Genomic DNA, 19012 nt, shown 5'->3' with positions numbered 1-19012 from the left:
TTACTTACAGTCTTCCAACCAATTTATCTTAATCAACTGTATGCTTAGTAGTGCAAAATAACTTTACTCCTTTTCTTTTATAAATACTGATTCCTTATTATTTTCTGGGTTAATCAATAGTTACTTGACCACTTCTTATCTTCAAAATATAGTATACTTTATGGAGTATAAAGTAATTATTTTTTGAACTGTGACCTAATTGTGCTTGTGCTTGATGTAACCTTTATTTCCAAATTGTGTAAGATGGCCAATGAGGTATATGGGATTTTATTCAGCAATATCCATCCTGTTAGTGGAGCTACATATCAATTAGCAGCACGTGATGAAGAATCTTTTTTGACTGAAGTTATAAGCCCCATCTACCAGGTCTTGCTCAAGGTAACTACCATAGCTCTCCCTGCATTAGTTTTTGCAATATATATACAAGTTTTAGTCTGAATTTTGACTTCTATTTGATGCAAAAGGAAGTTAAGAGAAACAAAGGTGGCAAGGCAAGCCATTCAGGATGGAGAAATTATGATGACCTAAATGAGTACTTCTGGTATGTTTCTTGAATTGTAAATTCTGCTTTATACTCCATTCAAATATTTAATGGCTGAAAAAATATCTTCCTTGTCTCTAGGTCTAACAGATGTTTTAGACTAGGCTGGCCAATGGACACCAAAGCAGAATTTTTTAGGCATTCTGATGTAAAGCCTGTAAATGAGGTACTTATCTTTTTATTTAAACTACTGTAATTTTTTTTTTTTTTTTTTTTAACAACTTGTGATTAAGTAATATTATTTTATTTGTCAATGTTCTAAAATTATTATTCTATTTTATGGGATCATTATTCAATGGTTTTTGAAAACCATGGAACTCATTATTGTTTTATGAATTGGACGCCATCGTGTGACGAATAACTTTAAACTTGCGCACCCTCCCATACATATTTATGTGTGTGTATATGGGTTAAGTTTAAGCTACACCATGTGTAACTTTTGGTTAATGTTAAACCACCACTTAAACCTATATATGTATTGTTGAACTTTTTTATTTTTTATTTTTGGCAGAGAGCTAATCAACCTGCTCCTGGAAAGAGGAAGCCTAAAACAAATTTTGTAGAAGTCCGTACATTTTGGCACCTTTACAGAAGTTTTGATCGAATGTGGATATTTTTTATATTGGCGTTCCAGGTAGCCTTAATATTAGAAAATGAATTCTTACTTTTTGATCTTTCTTTGAGGGGAATTTACTTCATCTACATAAATTCTGGTTTTCAGGCAATGGTAATTGTTGCATGGAGTCCTTCTGGATCTATTGCTGCTTTGTTTGATGAAGACGTCTTCAGAAGTGTTTTGAGCATCTTCATTACTTCTGCTTTTCTTAATCTTCTGCAAGGTACTGGCATTATCTTATGGTATTTGAAGTTTTTTCCCCACGTCACCATTGTTTGGGTGGGAATTTGTGTGCTTATTCACGAAATAAAAGATAGTTTTTATATTTCTGTGCCTTTTAGAAACTGCTGTATTGCTTTTTAGTGCAGTAGTAGGAAGCAATCATTTATATTCTGTTTTAATGGCATTATGTGTGGTTGAATGGCTTTTGCGACGCTCCCTTATTTTATATATCATCTCTGCAGCTACCCTGGATATAATTCTTAGTTGGAAGGCCTGGAAGAGTTTGAAATTCAGCCAAATACTACGGTACCTTTTGAAGTTTGCAGCGGCAGCTGTGTGGGCTGTAGTTCTGCCCATTGGTTATTCTAGTTCTGTGCAGAACCCTACAGGATTGGTGAAATTCTTCAGTAGCTGGGCTAGGGATTGGAGGAACCAGTCATTTTATAATTATGCTGTTGCACTTTATTTGATGCCCAATATGCTTGCTGCTGTAATGTTTTTACTTCCACCTTTACGGAGGCACATGGAGCGGTCAAACTGGCGGATTATCACTCTTCTTATGTGGTGGGCTCAGGCAAGCATGTCTGACATTTGTTACTGTTAACTTATTTGTCTGGTTCTTGTTGTTCTCTCTCTCTCTCTCTCTCTCCTTTTTGTCTTTTTAATCTTTCTTTTCTATTAAATTTAACTGTTTTTCACCTGTTGTTACCATCTTGCAGCCCAAACTTTATGTAGGAAGAGGCATGCATGAGGACATGATCTCACTGCTAAAGTAAGGAAAAGGAAGCTTTTAATTGGGCTTTGCTTGCTTTTCTGTTTTTTCTTCTTTTTTTTTTCCCCTCATAATTTTGGAGAAAAGGCCCCAGAAAATGGGCTGGGGGCTGTGGGGGTTAGTTTAAAGGAATTTTTCTATCCCATTTTCGTGTTATTCTTCCTTTAAGATCTGGTGTATTATTTCTGTTATGATTTGGAGGTGGCTTTTTTCAATTAACAAAGTTATATGTTCCTTGCTTAGGTATACACTGTTTTGGAGTATGCTGATTGTCAGCAAGGTAGCATTTAGCTACTACGTGGAGGTGAATATTTCTTAAATACATATTGCTTGATTCCAGTGTCCTTAGGAATTCTATCTTGTTTTTAATCTAAGTTCATAGGCATTACATGCACACATATGCACATGTATGGATTCATCTCAGCACGTGTAGTACACACACTCGAACACAAACAAATGCATATCCATGTATATGTGTATATATGTGTTAACATAGACTATATGCATAACCTTAGTGGTATTCATGGATTCTAGACAAGTTGGCTGAATGTTTTGATAAATAGTAATTTTATTGAAAAGAAAATGGGCACAACCCTTGTACGCAAAATGTATACAAGATATACAACGACGCTAAAGTAGTCTAAAATCTAAAAAGTTAACAAGGTCTAGAGACTCAAGGAGAAATACGAAACAAATACTACAAGAGCGCAGAGGTCTCACAATCCTCAAAGTGGTGACGGTATCTTTCTTTCCAAATGTTTCACATTAAGAATGAAGGAATAACTTTCTAGATAGCTGCTTTGGAATATTCATGCCCTTGATTTTTCCAACATTGTAGCATCTCTAGGATGTTTCTAGGCATAGTTCACGAAGTTCTTAACAAGTTGAGAACCATGTAACGAAGACCACTGGTGTACTCAAAATGGATGAAAAGGTGATTCATGGTCTTTTCATTCTTTTCCATAGACAACTCCAATTGACTAGAGTGGCACCATGGTTTCTAAGATTGTCAACTATGAGAAGCCTACTCAAAGCCGTCGTCCAAATAAAGAAAGCTATACGGGGCGAATCCTTGACCATCCAAATACTTTCCAAGGAAAAGGGAAAGGCTTTCCTGCCTCTAGAATTTTATAATAGTTCTTTACTTCAGAGCCATGACTACTAGCTGGAGACCACAACATTTTATCCTCCTCCCCGGGATGAGTTCTCGAGTAGTATAACAAATTGAGGAAAGAGTCTAAAGGTTCCAGCTCCCAATCCTGAACTTCCCTCATGAAACTCGGATTACAATGGAAAGAATTACCCGAGGAAACCAAGTAATCTGACAACATGACATCTTTGTCACAAGCTATTGGATAAAGAGAATGATAACAAGGGGATGCTGATGGAGGTGGCAATTGGTAAGAGAATGACATATGTATTCCGACAGTAAGTTGCTGATGTTCTCAGCAGCATCATTATAATAATAATTAGTAACATTTGCGTGAAGAAATGCATTGGTATGATATTTGGTCATTGTTCTTTGCTGGTTGATGATCAGTTGCCTTGTTGTTCTGTGGATTTCAAATTGGATTTGTTGCTTTTATTAAAATGCAGACTGCAAAGCCTCAACAAGAGAAATTAAATACTAACTTAAAGGTGTGGATTTATATTCAATGTGGTGCCAATTTGGGCATTCTCTAGTTTTTATCTAGTTGCCATGGATGTTTGTTTATATTGTTTGTTAAATTATAACGGTTTGTGATAATTTGGTAATTTCAAAAATTTATCGATATCAGATTTAGTGGTCCATGGGTCTCAATTTGGTTTTAGTTATAGCCATTGAGCTTTTGCTTAAATGGCTTCTAGTTTCCCCATAAGTACAAGGTTGGGGCTAAGGTTGGCAGATTTAAGACTTATATATATGTTTAATGTGCCAATCTAAAGGAAAAAGTTGGTTTTAATATTGTTATCTCGCCCTTTTATTTGAGCATTAGTGACTATTAGTTAAATTTCTCGAGGAAAATTTGATTCTTAGGTTGCGTTTGTTTCGATGTAAAATGTTTTTTGAGAGAAAATATTTACAACTTAATTCAATGAAAACTAATGATTTTTTGGTGTTCTATTGTCATTTTGAAAATGATCCTGAAAGCATTTTATGACCACTGAAAATCATTAATATTTTTATATAACCTTAGGTAATTTATAATTTTATTCACGATAAAATATAATAAAATCTAAAAAATTAATTTAATAACGTGATAAGTTGATTTGTAAATGAAGAAAATAGTAAAATTTGAAAAATTTGATATGTAATACATATATATACAATATATATCTCATATATATCTATACGTATTTATGTATGTATTTACTTACTTATATGTACATATATAAACACATGTATGTATGTGTATATATATGGAAGGTAAAGGATTTCTGGAATGGATGTCTTGTAAGAAAAAATGAGCTCTAGGGAATGAGGGGCGTAAAATGGCTCTCGAGAGGCATAAGTTAACATACACCTTAAATGCCTTATTTTTGTTGACTTTGGGATTTATTTCCTTTGACTAATGTTTTTCGTTTGCACCAAACATTGAAAAATTCAGAAAACATTCTTGGAAAAAACTTGTATGTCGAAACAAATGGAGCCTAGCCTTGTTAAAATTACAGGTATCTAATAGACTACTAAATTTATTAACTTTTCCAATCCAGTCTAGCAACTTTTGGAGAAATTCTTCCTACAACTTTCCTCATTAAGGATTATATAATTCATTATATAGGTATCTTGGGATCTAGGTATGCGGCATAGAATTTTCTTCTTCATTTCTCTCCTTTCCTTTTTGTTTAAGCTTTTGCAGCACCGTAGTTGCTTTTAACCCATGAAGTAACCTTGTAGTCTGATCTTCCAACCTTAAACCCCACTTTTCATGACCTTTAACCCTTATTCTATCCTGGAGAATATCAAGGACATACTTTTGTTGTAAGATCAAAATTTTATGTCTCAATCTCGCTACTTCCCAGGATACCTAGGTCATACAAGAAAATAGAAAAATGTAGTTGCTTTTATGTTTCAAACTTCCCAGGTCTTTTGTTAATTCAATAGTTAGCATTTTTTCACTTGTCGCATTTCTTCATCATCATTTCCTGTCGGCGCTATATTATCAACATACACAATAAGTGTAGTCAACTTCCTTTATGGAGAATGTTTGATAAATAAAGTATGATCTGCTCGACTCTCCTTATACCCATTTTTATGCATAGCTCGGGAGAAGCTCTCAAACTAAACTCTAGGAAATTGCTTCAGCCATATAAATCCCTTTTCAATCTACACACTATACCAATGGCCAATGGCAAATTAAAACGAAGTGGTACCTCTATGTCTGCCTCTTCTTTAGTCTCCGTAGAAAACTACTCTACAAGAGGAGATTAGTTGGAGACAAAAGTCAAGGGTTCATTGGCTAAAAGATGGTGACAAATACACTAAGTTTTTTCATCGGGTAGCCAACTTGAACAGGAGGTTCAATTCCTTAAAGTCATTGCCTGTAAACGGCTCAGTTTCTTCTAGCCAACCTATTATTAGGGATCATATTGTTCAGTTTTATGAGACCTTCTTTTCAGAACAGTACAGCTCACGGCCTAGGCTGAATGACCTTGCTTTCGACTCTTTATATGCAGAGGAGTCCTCTCGGTTAGAGCATCCGTTCAAAGAGAGGGATGTTTAAGGTGGTGAAAGGTATGCATAAAGATAAGGCTCTAGGTCGTGATGGCTTTCACGGCTTTCTTTCAAGACTACTGGGATGTGATCAAGACAGATATCATGGGGGTATTAATTGACTTTCATGGTTGTAGTAAATTTGAAAAAAGCCTTAATGCCACGTTTATTGCTCTAACCCTGAAGAAGTCTGGGGTGATTGATCTTAAGGTCTTTCGGCCTACTCTCCTAAGGACTATTGAGAGAGCAAGTGTTATGTCCATTGAGAAAGACCAGACTCGGCATTTGATGTCCTCATATGCAAATAGGAATATAGTTTCCCTTTTAAAACTTTTCCAGCCTTTCTTTTCTTTTAGGGGCAACTTCACTTGACCGTCATGAATTGTCGGTACTTTTGTAATTACCCCCTTAAACTTCTAAAATTCTCAATTTAGTGTATTTATTTTTGAATTTTTTTCAATTTCACCCCTCCGTTAGGTTTTTCCGTTAAATCATGTCAAAATTCCCAAAATACTTCTGTTTATATATATATATATACACACAATTTTTTCAAAGATTCAGGAGTGTGTATTTTTGCAAACTCCGTTAAATTCTGATTGATGCCTAAATCCTTGCAAAAAAAAATTTCATTAAAAAAATGGGTATTTTGGAAATTTTGACACCCCTTAAATCGTAGTGGATAGGTGAAATTGAAAAAAACTGAAAGATAGATAAACTAAATTGAGAGTTTTGGAAGTTTAGGGCTAATTGCAAATGTGATGGAAGTTCAAGGGGGTTAAGTAAAGTTTCCCCTTTCTTTTATTTGCCACTCAAAAAGCTAATGCTATCATGGGAAAATCAGGTATAATTTCTCAACTCTACTAGCCTCAATTCAGTCTCTAGGCCTATGTGATTTATATAATTTTTTTCATTTCGAATTTTTTCAGCTGCCATTTTTCTTCTAACAGGAATCTACTGCTCTACCCACATAAAGAATAAAATTAAATTGTAATGTTTTTGTAATTGGTTTTAATTCTTTACCATTTAAAAGTTTACATAGACTGGAAATGTGTGGTTTCTGCAAATTCATATAGAACCTATACCAATGAGTAAGTCCTTTGTTTTTCCTTTATTTATTTATATTAGTTCACGAGAAGATTCTAAAGCCTGATTCCTCTTAGATTTGTTTTAATTAAGAAATAAGAGAAGTTATATTTGTACGTGTAAGAAAGCAGATGGTTTGAGACTTCCTATTGACAACTGGATGCTGAAATGCAATTTATGCAGCTACTACTATAAGAATCAATGATTAATTATCAGATTCTCTGTTGTGTATTGCTAGATTATTTTTTTCTCTACTGCTGTTTTATTTTGTGGAAACTGTTTCTTTCCTTGAGAATATGTGAAACTCAGGTTTTTAACCTCTATTTATATGCTGTGTTAATAGATACTGCCACTAGTTGAGCCAACAAAGTTGATTATGGAGATTCCTATCGATAACTATCAGTGGCATGAGTTCTTTCCAAATGGTAATATAACAACCTTCTAATTGCACTTATTTCTTTTTATTTGCGGTTGTAGCCTGTACTAAGTTGTGATTGGAAACTGCTGTAGTAACACACAATATTGGCGTTGTTATTGCAATATGGGCTCCAATTGTCCTAGTAAGATCTCAGACAAATCTTGTTAAGACAAATTTATCATTATGCTGTATTTTGCATTATTTATACTATAATGCTGTATATGCCCTTAAACTATGTTTTGTTGGTATATAGGTCTATTTTATGGACGCGCAAATATGGTATGCCATATTTTCTACTCTGTTTGGTGGAATTCATGGAGCCTTCAGCCATTTGGGTGAGGTTAGTGGCAGAATTTTGCACAAACTGTTGGGAAAGTGGTAGTTAGCAGCATTTGACAGTAATGGTCCTGTAAAAAGGGTCAATATCTGACTCTTTCTTTTGGGGGTGGGGTGGGAGATGAAATTTTTCTTTATAATATGTTTGTGATACCTCGGATTAGATTAGATTAGATTGGAATGTAAAGATGTTGTACGAGCATATGTAAAGTCCTACACTGGTTGTGTACTAGGTCAAACTGGAGTTATATGTGACTTTAGGGAGTTCTAATTGAGATTGATCTTTTTGGGATATAGCACAAATGTTTCTAGCAATTCCCTAATTCGTGATATTGTTGGTTTAAGATTTTACTTATGGTAATAATGGTTTTCTTCTTGATGATTTATTTATCCATTGGGACACTTGTTAGATACGAACACTCGGGATGTTACGGTCCAGATTTGAAGCTGTACCTGCGGCATTCAGTCGCCGGCTTATGCCATCAGCAAGCAAGGACACCAAAAGGAAAGACTTGGTAATTTCACATTTAATCAATCCTGTAATGTTTGAACAGTGCTCTTTAGCATTTGAAATTTCTACTGAATTTGGTTAGAAAATAAACATTTGTTTTTCGTTCCAAATGAAGGCAACTTTCATACCACATACTTGATCAGGAAATTTGTATTGGTGTCCTTATCAAGTTTTGCGTGCTTGACCTGGATCTTTACATCTTTATTGTGTTTGGCTATATCATACACTTAACAGGGGCAGGATGAGGCGCGTGAACGGAAGAACATTGCCAATTTTTCTCAGGTGTGGAATGAGTTCATACATTCTATGCGAATGGAAGACCTGATCAGCAATAGGTTCTTACTGTTTCTTTCCCATGAATTCATTTTATATCTGATGCAACATTTTTATATCTCTAACTATTTCATTTGCATTGTGATCATCCAGGGACAGAGACCTGTTGCTTGTTCCATATTCTTCAGATCAAACCACCGTTGTCCAGTGGCCTCCTTTTCTGCTCGCTAGTAAGGTATATTCTTTGCATTGTTTGTGTTATGTTTTACATTGAACACAAGTTTTGTTTTTTACGCACTTCTTTTTTTCACTTAATAGATTCCTATAGCCCTAGACATGGCAAAGGATTTCAAGGGGAAGGATGATGAGGAGTTGTTTAAGAAGATAAGGAGTGATGATTATATGCACTCAGCGGTTATTGAATGTTACGAGACTGTCAGAGATATTATATTTGGTCTTCTGGAAGATGAAGCAGATAAGAAGTAAGTTAGAAATATTCATATTATCAGCATGAATTGTATAGATAAACTTAAAAGGTGACTTGGCAATATATAATTATTCATTGACAATTCCCTCCCTGTGCTCCATCTTCCAACCTCCTTTTGTAAGTGACTCATGACAGTTAAATTGTTCTTGTGAATCAGGATTCTAAGGCACATATGTTATGAAGTAGGTTCTAGTATACAACAAAATAGTTTTTTGAATAACTTTAAGATGAGCGAGCTGCCTATGCTCAGTGAGAAGTTGGAGAAATTTCTAAAGCTCTTGGTAACATGCTTCCTTTATATTTCCCTGTTGTTTTAATTGTTGAACACTTCAGAAGCGAATATTCTACTTGTCAATTCTGAGTTCCATATTACTTATGTTGGTATATTGACAGCAAGCTGATCCTGAAAATATTTCCGAGTCTCAAATAATCAATGTCCTCCAGGATATTTTTGAGATTCTCACAAAGGATATTATGGTCGGTGGCCATGAGTAAGTAGTGAGAAGCATTTACTTAGTGGAGACATAAAAATGTTTTTAACTTCAGAATTAACCTTCATGACTCCTGTGTACTGTTGGTTTTGCCATGCCCTATCAGAAGCTTGGAAAGTGCTCACCCGGTTCAAACACTTAAGAAAGAGCAAAGGTTTGAAAGGCTAAACATCGACCTGATTGAGAACAAATCTTGGAGGGAGAAGGTTTGCATTCACACTTTTCATAAAAAAGAAAATGTTAGATATTTTATCTAGAATTTGTCTTACTATCTCTTATGTTTCTCCACAGGTTGTTAGGCTTTATTTGCTATTAACTGTCAAGGAATCTGCAATAAATGTGCCTCAGAACTTGGAGGCTCGCCGCCGAATTACTTTCTTTGCGAACTCCTTGTTTATGAATATGCCAAGTGCTCCCAAAGTCCGTGACATGATGTCATTTAGGTTAGTCACTGATAACATACAATTTGTCAGAGAAAACAATATGGACTTCTTAGTGGGAAGATTAACTGTTACCAAAATGGAAAAGGATATGGGTTGCTGCCAGAATCTAGTTTTAAAACCATGTGTGACAAGTTACTGCAGTTAGCTCTGAAGTGAAGGATTGAATATGGTTCTTGTGCTAACATGCTAGATGACGTTCAAGAATTGTTTCTTCTTTTCACTTCTTTTCATTACTTCTTGATTTGCTCATTTGCTTCAGTGTATGGTAGCATATAAATGCTTGCATCCCTTTATCTACAAATTACTACGTAGTCTGCTGGTGGATTAGTATTTACTCTCAACTTTTACTAAAATGCCATTTAATCTATTTTCTGATTTATGGACTAGTGTTTTAACTCCATATTACAAAGAAGATGTCCTGTATTCTGAGGAGGAACTACAGAAGGAAAATGAGGATGGGATATCGACTTTGTTCTACCTACAAAAGATATATCCTGGTGAGTTTAAATTTCATTGCTGCATATGCTTTTCATTGTATGAAATGGCAATGAACTTACAACTGCTTACTATGGTCATGAACTAGATGAATGGACCAATTTCCTAGAACGAATAGACGTTTACCCCAAGGATGAAAAGATGGATTTAATTCGTCACTGGGTATCTTACAGAGGGCAGACACTCTCTAGAACAGGTTTGTCTGATAATGATGGTTTTGTGGTCTGTCCGTACTAGCATTGTCTATGTATTTCAACTTAATCTATGTCTCTCTCTCAATATGTTTCTGCCAGTGAGAGGGATGATGTACTACAGGAAAGCTCTAGAACTTCAGTGCTTCCTTGAATATGCAGGAGATGATGGTCAGTGTTTTCTGTCTCAGATTCTAGTTTTGATTTTAACCAATATATTCAACTTTTGATTCCAACATATTTTAATAGTTGATATTGTGGAAAATGAAATTTTCTAATCATCTATTCACTGTTTTCTTTGCAGAGATTTTTCGAGACTATCGGAACTTTGAAGAGGAGACGACTTTCTTTGGTAATGCACAAGCCCTGGCTGATTTGAAGTTTACCTATGTTGTCTCTTGTCAGGTTTATGGGAATCAGAAAAAATCTGATGATCCTAAAGACCAAAATTGTTACCTCAATATTCGGAATCTCTTGTTAAAGTGAGTTACTGCTTCAATTTATTGAGCATTAATAGTTCTTGTACGAGATCCAAAATGTTGATGGCATCTCTAAAATATTAAAAAATGGTGTAGGTACCCATCTCTACGTGTTGCTTACATAGATGAAACAGAGGAGACAAAAAATGGAAAATCTAGGAAGTCTTATTTCTCTGTTCTCGTCAAGGGAGGGGACAAGTTAGATGAGGTATGCAAGAATAACTTGTACTCTTTTGGTATATTTGTATTCATAATTAATGACACTTTAGCCACATCTGTGTGATACTCCAAACAGACTAACCATAATTAAGGCCCCCTATTATATAGTGCAGTTCCATATAGTACACCACCAATATGGGACTTGGCACATGCACATATAATGCCCTCACAATCCAATCCAATTCAGTGTATGATGTTCTTCTCCAATTGAATTCTTTATATCTTCGGTAGGGCCTCCACATTACATGACATTATTAGATTGACTCTGATATTGTTTGCCCCAAGTATGCACAATGTGTTAGCCACATCTGCGCGGTACTCTAAAAGAACTAATCATAATGGGAGCTTGTCATAATCACTTAAGTAGCCCAGTTCCATCTAGTAAATAATCACTTTGGGACTTAACACATGCCCATACAACTCTTTCACAACCTAATCCAATCCAGAATATCATATGCATTTTGTTTGTTGGCTAAATATATAAAGTTTAATTGGTTAATGCTATTCGGCACATTAATTGTTCAAACTTTATGTGGTATTGGGATATGTTTACAATAAACACCTCTAAAGAAATCCTAAATACTATTTGTTAAACTAACGCTTCTATTGAAAAAAGAAAATTAAAGATCATGTTACTTGAATCAATTTAAATGATGCTAGCACAAGGTGAAGTTTGTAATTTCCCAGTTTAAATGATTTATTGGCTCATGTGTCTTTCATTCCTTATACATGGCCTGCATTATTCTTCTTTCTCTTATCTTTGGATACAAGTGGATTTCAAGAAGCTCAAATTGTTTGAAAGGCTCAATTTATGGCTTTGTAATAGATTTGAATGAAACACATGAAATTCTACTTAACTTCATTATGTTAGAGGAAACTCCATTATTTGGTGTGTTTAAGGCCAAAGGGGCCATCTCCTCAAAACATTTGTCCATTAAAAAAATTAAATGGAAAAGAAACCGTCTATGGTTGAGTTGATATCAAATGGAGGTAGAGGGCCTCGCTTCAATTCAATGTACCTCAAGAAAAGTTTTCATACCAGAAAGACATTTTTTTTTACCAGGGGCAGCCTATATAATATAACTCTGTAGGTTCTGGGCTTAGTTTTGTATGTATATCTTTTCTCTTGATTTTATGTTAGAGCCATTTGGTTTTTTCTTTTGGGCTAGGCTCATATACACCAAGACTCACACACAAGAAGGCATCTAATTGGTTAACCAATTGCACATCATCTAAATAAGATGACAGGCTGAAGTAGAAAGACACAGTGCACTAGGAATCAACATAGTTGGTGAATTTCAACATATTATCTGGATTGTCCAGGAGCTCCTGTAGACATAAAGACTTGACTTCCACTGAACTGGCACTACTTATATATCCTTGCTCTGTAATACCTTTTAAGCTTCATTGAGTTTAAAAAGGGAACTCATTTTTATCATACCTGGTCTAATTGAAGTCCTAGCTAGCAAGCCAGAGAGAGGGATTTACTTGTCGACATAATTATTGTTTTTAATGCTAAAAGTCAAGCTTTCATTTTGCATTCCATCTATGTATCCTGAATATTTAAATAATGTGCCTATGTAATACCAATTCGTATCTTTTTTCTTTCCTTTATAGGAAGTATACCGCATCAGGCTTCCAGGTCGTCCAGTAGATATTGGTGAAGGAAAACCTGAAAATCAAAATCATGCCATTATCTTTACTCGAGGAGAAGCCCTGCAAACAATAGACATGAATCAGGTAGCTTCCCTTCTTCATTATTTGATGATATGTTATGAAGTGACTTACTGTGTTTTCTTACCATCTTTTTTCTTCCTTTGGTCAAGGATAATTACTTTGAAGAAGCTTTTAAAATGAGAAATGTACTGAAGGAATTCTTAGAACATCAACATGGTCATCGGAAACCCACAATATTGGGTCTGAGGGAGCATATATTCACTGGAAGGTTAGTTATGTCATTGATTATAAATTGGATCTTCATGAGTGTTAATGGCATTCCGCAGAGAAACATTGCAGTTTTTTTTTTGTTTTGTTTTTTTTTTTTTTTTTTTAAGTATGTATGCTTATCTTTTACCCTTGTATTTTACAGTGTTTCATCACTTGCATGGTTCATGTCCAATCAAGAGACCAGTTTTGTTACTATTGGGCAACGAATTTTGGCAAATCCTCTCAGGTAAGCGTGAAATTTTCATCAAAATCGACGGGTGCTTATGTGATCTGATATTATAGATTTTAAATTGCTCTTTAACTATGTTTTGTGTACGTCCTTTTTCTCTCTCTTTTTCCCTCCAACTGCATATGGGAGTTTTTCTCTTTCTTTTTTTATTTTGAATATTCTTTCTGATATAAAAAGCAGCGTTCTTAGTTACTTTTTTGCTCTTAAATGAAGATTGCTCCAAACTCTAAAGAGAACAAAACATCTTTTATAGTTCTTGACTTCAAGATAAAAATGAAACATTGCTCCAAACTCTAAAGAGAACAAAACATCTTTTATAGTTCTTGACTTTAAGGTAAAAATGAAACAATTTTTTTTTTTATTTATTTATTTTTTTTTTTTTCGATAAGTAAAAGAAGGGTTAACAAATTAAATCTACTCTAAAAGAAAAATTCAGTTACAAATAGGTATATGGCAAGTTTAAATGAAGCAACAGCTATAGAAATTTCATGTATATTCACCACTTTACTCAACCCAAGATAAATATGAAAATAGATTTATTCCCCTAGATGATCATGATAACATTATTGGTGCATTTGATTTAAGTTGTAGTTCAAATAGCACTCCTTTCCTCATAAGAAGAGGACAAAAGGTGAGATTATGGGTTCAAAACCATATGCGTGTAACCTACCAACAAAGAAAACATCATTTGTGGATTTGATGTGTGTATCTATGCAAGCAATACCAATAGGGAAGGACATTGAAAAGTTTTTCAATAATAAAGACGATTGGGTTTTATATTCCTAAAGCTATAAAAAAAGACAATTACTTCGACGAGAATGAAGAAGGGAAAAGAGAATGTTTCAAAAGTGAATGCTTGACAATTCTTTTTGGTTTGATAGAATGCTTAACATTCTAACCTTAAATCTTATACCATAAAAAGTAAACATTTAATTGTAAGAATAAGCTTAAACGGTGAAAATAAAACTCTTTTTTCTTCTTTTTTTTTTTTTTTTGTGTGTTTTTTCCTGAAAGTTTTAAACATAGGGCATCCTTGACAGTTCTAGATGCCTTCATTTTATCCATTCGTCCCAAGTTTTAAACTTATTGATGTATGATGGCCTTCACATTAGGGTTTGGGGCAGTCTATGATCATTATAGATGCTATAAGCTTTAAGAGAATATGAATGGTATGTTTGTTAATGTATTTGGCGAAGTGTTTTTTTTTCTTTTGGGTTTGAAAGTGTTGTGATGTGGCATAAATGTGGGAAGTATTTTTTGAAGTTTCTTCTATTTAACAACTCCAAAAAACCCAACAAATTCAAAAAATAAGACTTCATACTGTGTACAGAGTTCTCTAATTAGGCCATATGTCAATATTAAACCTAATTTCGAGATTTCTTTGGTTTTTAAGCACACTTTGACAAGAGCTAGTATGATGGACTTATTCAATTTCAGTGAGACACCTTTTACGCTCAATAATGATTAAATATATTGGTATCTTTTAAAACACTTTGCTCTTGATAAAATATATGTTCTTCTATACTTTGTAACACTTTTCTCTTAGTATCTCTTATCAATTATAATTTGTATTCAATATGTCGGTGTATGTTCAAAGTTCACAAATCATGAGTTGTGGTTTAGTGCCAACAAATTTGTTCTCTGCTATTGTATTTTGAGTGTCAATTGAATGTTCCATCCTATTTTTTAGGGTACGGTTCCACTATGGACATCCTGATATATTTGACAGAATCTTCCACATAACAAGAGGTGGCATAAGCAAAGCTTCAAAAGTAATCAACTTAAGCGAGGATATATTTGCAGGTAGTTGTTGTTTCATCAAAAGATGGCTAATAAATTAGTATTATCTTTTCACTTATACTGGAATGATCTCTTCAGGATTTAATTCAATTCTGCGTGGGGGATTTATAACACATCATGAGTACATTCAAGTAGGCAAGGGGCGTGATGTTGGGATGAATCAAATATCCCTTTTTGAGGCTAAGGTTGCAAATGGAAATGGAGAGCAAACTCTCAGTCGTGATGTCTATCGTCTTGGACGTCGATTTGACTTCTTTAGGATGTTGTCATTTTACTTTACAACAGTGGGTTTCTACTTTAGTAGTATGGTAAGTTAGCCAAACTAATTTCCTCTTTATCTTTTTAGTATGTCAATGTAGTTCAAAACTCTAGCAACTGACACATGGCTGGAGACAGCTTGCAAATTTTATCTCATGTGTTTGCATGTGATCAAGGGTTTGATATTTACATTCTTTTAAAAAACTAGATGGGGTGATGTTGATTGATGTGTAGGTAATGAGCCCTTAATTTTGAATTGACTACTATCTAAGATGTTAATAAGTCATTAATGTTACAAAAGAAAATGGAGCTCATAATAACTTGATGCAAATTCCAACTGCTTCTTGAGTCCTCCAACCAATATTTCTGTGTGTTATTTTGTTTTTTTGTATCTAAGTTTCATTTCTTCTGTGTTTAGTGGGTCAGTTTAGTGAAGAAAAATTTGAGCCAAAATTAATAAGATTCAAACCCACCTACTGTCGAATTGATTTATTATGGATATTATTAGGTACATAGAGAGCATGACTTAATTTTAATGTATCTATTATAGCTGACTTGGGACTTGTGGGTAGGCATTGATGTAAGGAGTTTACTCTATATTTCCAAGCAAAGGAACATAATTTAAAAATATATATATCTAGATGGGTGGACAGCTAGGTACGACCTGTTGCTTCAACCTACAGAGTAGTCCTGTAACGTTTGTTGTCTTCCAATTTCGTACACATTGCTTTTCCACAAACTCCTTTTTGTGTAACATAGAAATTTACATTCATGGCCTGATTTGGGAATTTTGTTGTTTCAGATGACTGTACTTACTGTATACATATTTTTATATGGACGTGTGTACATGGTAATGAGTGGAATGGAGAGAGAGATCCTTGAGAATCCAAGCATACAACATAGCAAGGCCCTTGAAGAGGCTTTGGCTACCCAATCTGTTTTCCAATTGGGCTTATTGCTAGTTCTACCCATGGTTATGGAAATTGGCCTGGAAAAAGGATTTCGTACTGCCCTGGGCGATTTTATCATCATGCAACTACAACTTGCTTCTGTATTCTTTACGTTCCAACTTGGAACAAAAGCACATTATTATGGAAGAACAATTTTGCATGGAGGTTCTAAATATCGAGCTACTGGCCGTGGATTTGTTGTTTTTCATGCAAAGTTTGCTGATAACTACAGGATGTACTCACGAAGTCACTTTGTGAAGGGGTTGGAGTTGTTTATTCTATTGATCGTATATGAAGTTTATGGGGAATCATATCGAAGTTCAAATCTTTATTTGTTCATCACTGTCTCTATGTGGTTTCTTGTTGCTTCTTGGTTGTTTGCTCCTTTCGTGTTCAATCCATCTGGTTTTGACTGGCAGAAGACAGTAGATGATTGGACAGACTGGAAAAGGTGGATGGGAAATCGTGGTGGTATTGGGATTTCACCTGACAAAAGTTGGGAATCATGGTGGGATGAAGAAATGGAACACATCAAATACACAAATTTCAGGGGAAGAGTGCTGGAGATAATACTTGCATTTCGCTTCTTTATTTACCAATATGGAATTGTCTACCACCTTGATATTGCTCATCACAGCAAGAGCTTGCTGGTAAAAATTCTTATTTTCAAAGAATTGTGATTCTCTTGTTGGACTATCAATGTCTGTTTAGGTATATGGTACCAATTTATAACCTTCTGATTTTTACTTCAATTTTCTTTATAGGTGTACGGCCTTTCTTGGTTAGTGATGCTGATTACTCTTGTTGTCTTAAAGGTATGCAAATGGAATCCATTGATATGCACTAAATTTAAGTCAAAGCAAATTTAAATGAAATTGTTCTAGTTTAATCATTGTTGAAACTAGTGTGCTTGAGGACTTTTGTTATACAGATACAAGGTATCCAACTTTTGTTTTCTTTTTTTGCTTGTTTCTTCCCCTTTTTCCTTGACATTTATATTTGTATTGTTTAGTCCGGAAGCATACATATTCATTTGGTGTTTTGCTGATTGTATTCATCCCATGTTGTTATCAGATGGTATCAATGGGTAGGCGAAGATTTGGTACCGACTTTCAGCTCATGTTCAGGATTCTCAAAGCACTTCTGTTCCTTGGCTTCATGTCTGTCATGACTGTCTTATTTGTTGTATGTGGACTCACTATATCAGATTTATTTGCTGCTATTCTTGCCTTCACACCCACAGGATGGGCCCTTCTTCTTGTAAGTTTAAAACATTGCATCCTCTTAAAGTAGAAAGAATACATTGTTCTTGTGAGTTTTCAATTTAACTATCCCATTTGTCTTAGAAGCTTCCAGCCTTTTTGAAATCACCATTGATTTAGTCGAAGATGGAATCCAAATTAGAGTTATAAAGGTTGTTGCACTTGCACTACTGTTCAAGAAAAATCTCCAAATAAATGTTGCATAATTTGGAATTCTTCTTTGAGAATTATTTTGAATAATCTTTGGTGACAACATATGTTGCTTTTTTCTTTCATTTACTTGCTTTGGCTTAGAAAATTATTCACATCTTGTTTTTGGCCTAGAATCTTTTAACTACTAGTTTACTACCATCGACGTCATATGAAGCCATTGATTCCTGCGTTGCAAAATCCACCCTACGTTTCTCTATTCCACTTTCCTAACTTTCAAGCTAGACTCTTAGATTTTGAATTTGTTGAAGTTGTGATTTTCCTGTTTGAACTGTTAGAAAGTGCTAAGAATTGTCCAAGTTTTTAAAACTTTGCGTTTCTTGAAACTACATGACATTTCTTAAATTAGCTCATGAGCTTTAGTGTCTTTGTTTCAAGAGAGTTATTTAGTTTGGACATGGGCGTGTTTTACTGTGAAATTGTGAGTTCACTAAATCAATGTTTCCTTTATCTCGTCCTTAGATTGGGCAAGCATGCAGGTCATTGTTGAAGGGGATAGGATTCTGGGAGTCGATAAAGGAGCTAGCAAGAGCATATGAATGCATAATGGGGTTGATAATCTTCACGCCCATAGCCGTTTTGTCTTGGTTTCCATTTCTATCAGAGTTCCAAACGCGTTTGCTCTTTAATCAAGCATTTAGTAGAGGCCTCCAGATTTCAATGATTCTTGCAGGAAAGAAGGAAAAATCAACTTGAACTTTTTTGGCATCTCACACCTATACTCATCCAAATTTTATCATATTCTTTGAAATATTAGTATTAGCGTTATCATTTTTATAGAATTTGGTGATTTTTGTAATATTTATCTTCATAAAATTTATAATGACATGTTTCAAGAAAACACAAATGTCTTCCTTCTCTCTTTTTTTTTTTTTTTTTTTTTTTTTTTTGATTTTGAGGTTTTATGTTGTATAATTGGCAAATTCGATGTTCAAAACAGGTGTAACTGAAATTTGGTGGGCTAGTTTGTACTTTGGTATAATTGCCAAAATCCATCAAAATAGTGTAGAACCAATGACTTTGTTTGGTATCTTAGTCGTTGCCGAGTCTAGGAAAATGAAGAAGCCTTTGAGTGTCTCGTTTGC

At 34.5% G+C, this 19012-nt stretch overlaps 1 protein-coding gene across 2 annotated transcripts in view; it reads left to right on the top strand.

Moving 5' to 3' along the window:
• The window catches only part of LOC132183330 (callose synthase 7-like), a 28199-nt gene extending 9460 nt beyond the window's left edge, over positions 1-18739 (top strand). The window contains exons 10-42 of one of the 2 annotated variants that reach the window (XM_059596741.1): positions 244-378; positions 465-541; positions 623-707; positions 1053-1175; positions 1263-1380; positions 1622-1953; positions 2099-2151; positions 2395-2455; positions 7272-7353; positions 7439-7488; positions 7600-7686; positions 8093-8197; positions 8428-8528; positions 8620-8701; positions 8785-8948; positions 9111-9234; positions 9347-9444; positions 9554-9650; positions 9736-9887; positions 10275-10384; positions 10471-10578; positions 10676-10744; positions 10878-11055; positions 11149-11260; positions 12889-13011; positions 13098-13216; positions 13361-13444; positions 15138-15250; positions 15326-15555; positions 16308-17105; positions 17220-17270; positions 17530-17715; positions 18390-18739. In XM_059596741.1, coding sequence (XP_059452724.1) covers positions 244-378; positions 465-541; positions 623-707; positions 1053-1175; positions 1263-1380; positions 1622-1953; positions 2099-2151; positions 2395-2455; positions 7272-7353; positions 7439-7488; positions 7600-7686; positions 8093-8197; positions 8428-8528; positions 8620-8701; positions 8785-8948; positions 9111-9234; positions 9347-9444; positions 9554-9650; positions 9736-9887; positions 10275-10384; positions 10471-10578; positions 10676-10744; positions 10878-11055; positions 11149-11260; positions 12889-13011; positions 13098-13216; positions 13361-13444; positions 15138-15250; positions 15326-15555; positions 16308-17105; positions 17220-17270; positions 17530-17715; positions 18390-18623 — 4641 coding nt within the window. In that variant the 3' untranslated portion in view covers positions 18624-18739. Of the gene's footprint in view, positions 1-243; positions 379-464; positions 542-622; positions 708-1052; positions 1176-1262; positions 1381-1621; positions 1954-2098; positions 2152-2394; positions 2456-7271; positions 7354-7438; positions 7489-7599; positions 7687-8092; positions 8198-8427; positions 8529-8619; positions 8702-8784; positions 8949-9110; positions 9235-9346; positions 9445-9550; positions 9651-9735; positions 9888-10274; positions 10385-10470; positions 10579-10675; positions 10745-10877; positions 11056-11148; positions 11261-12888; positions 13012-13097; positions 13217-13360; positions 13445-15137; positions 15251-15325; positions 15556-16307; positions 17106-17219; positions 17271-17529; positions 17716-18389 lie in introns of both variants that reach the window. The other variant, XM_059596740.1, reaches the window with a different exon arrangement.
• Positions 18740-19012: the final 273 nt, after the last annotated feature.

The sequence above is a fragment of the Corylus avellana genome, chromosome ca5 (assembly GCF_901000735.1).
Source record: "Corylus avellana chromosome ca5, CavTom2PMs-1.0".
Classification (NCBI taxonomy): Eukaryota; Viridiplantae; Streptophyta; class Magnoliopsida; order Fagales; family Betulaceae; genus Corylus; species Corylus avellana.
Note: the sequence above shows the minus strand (reverse complement) of the source record. Positions and strands in the feature narration are given on the sequence as shown.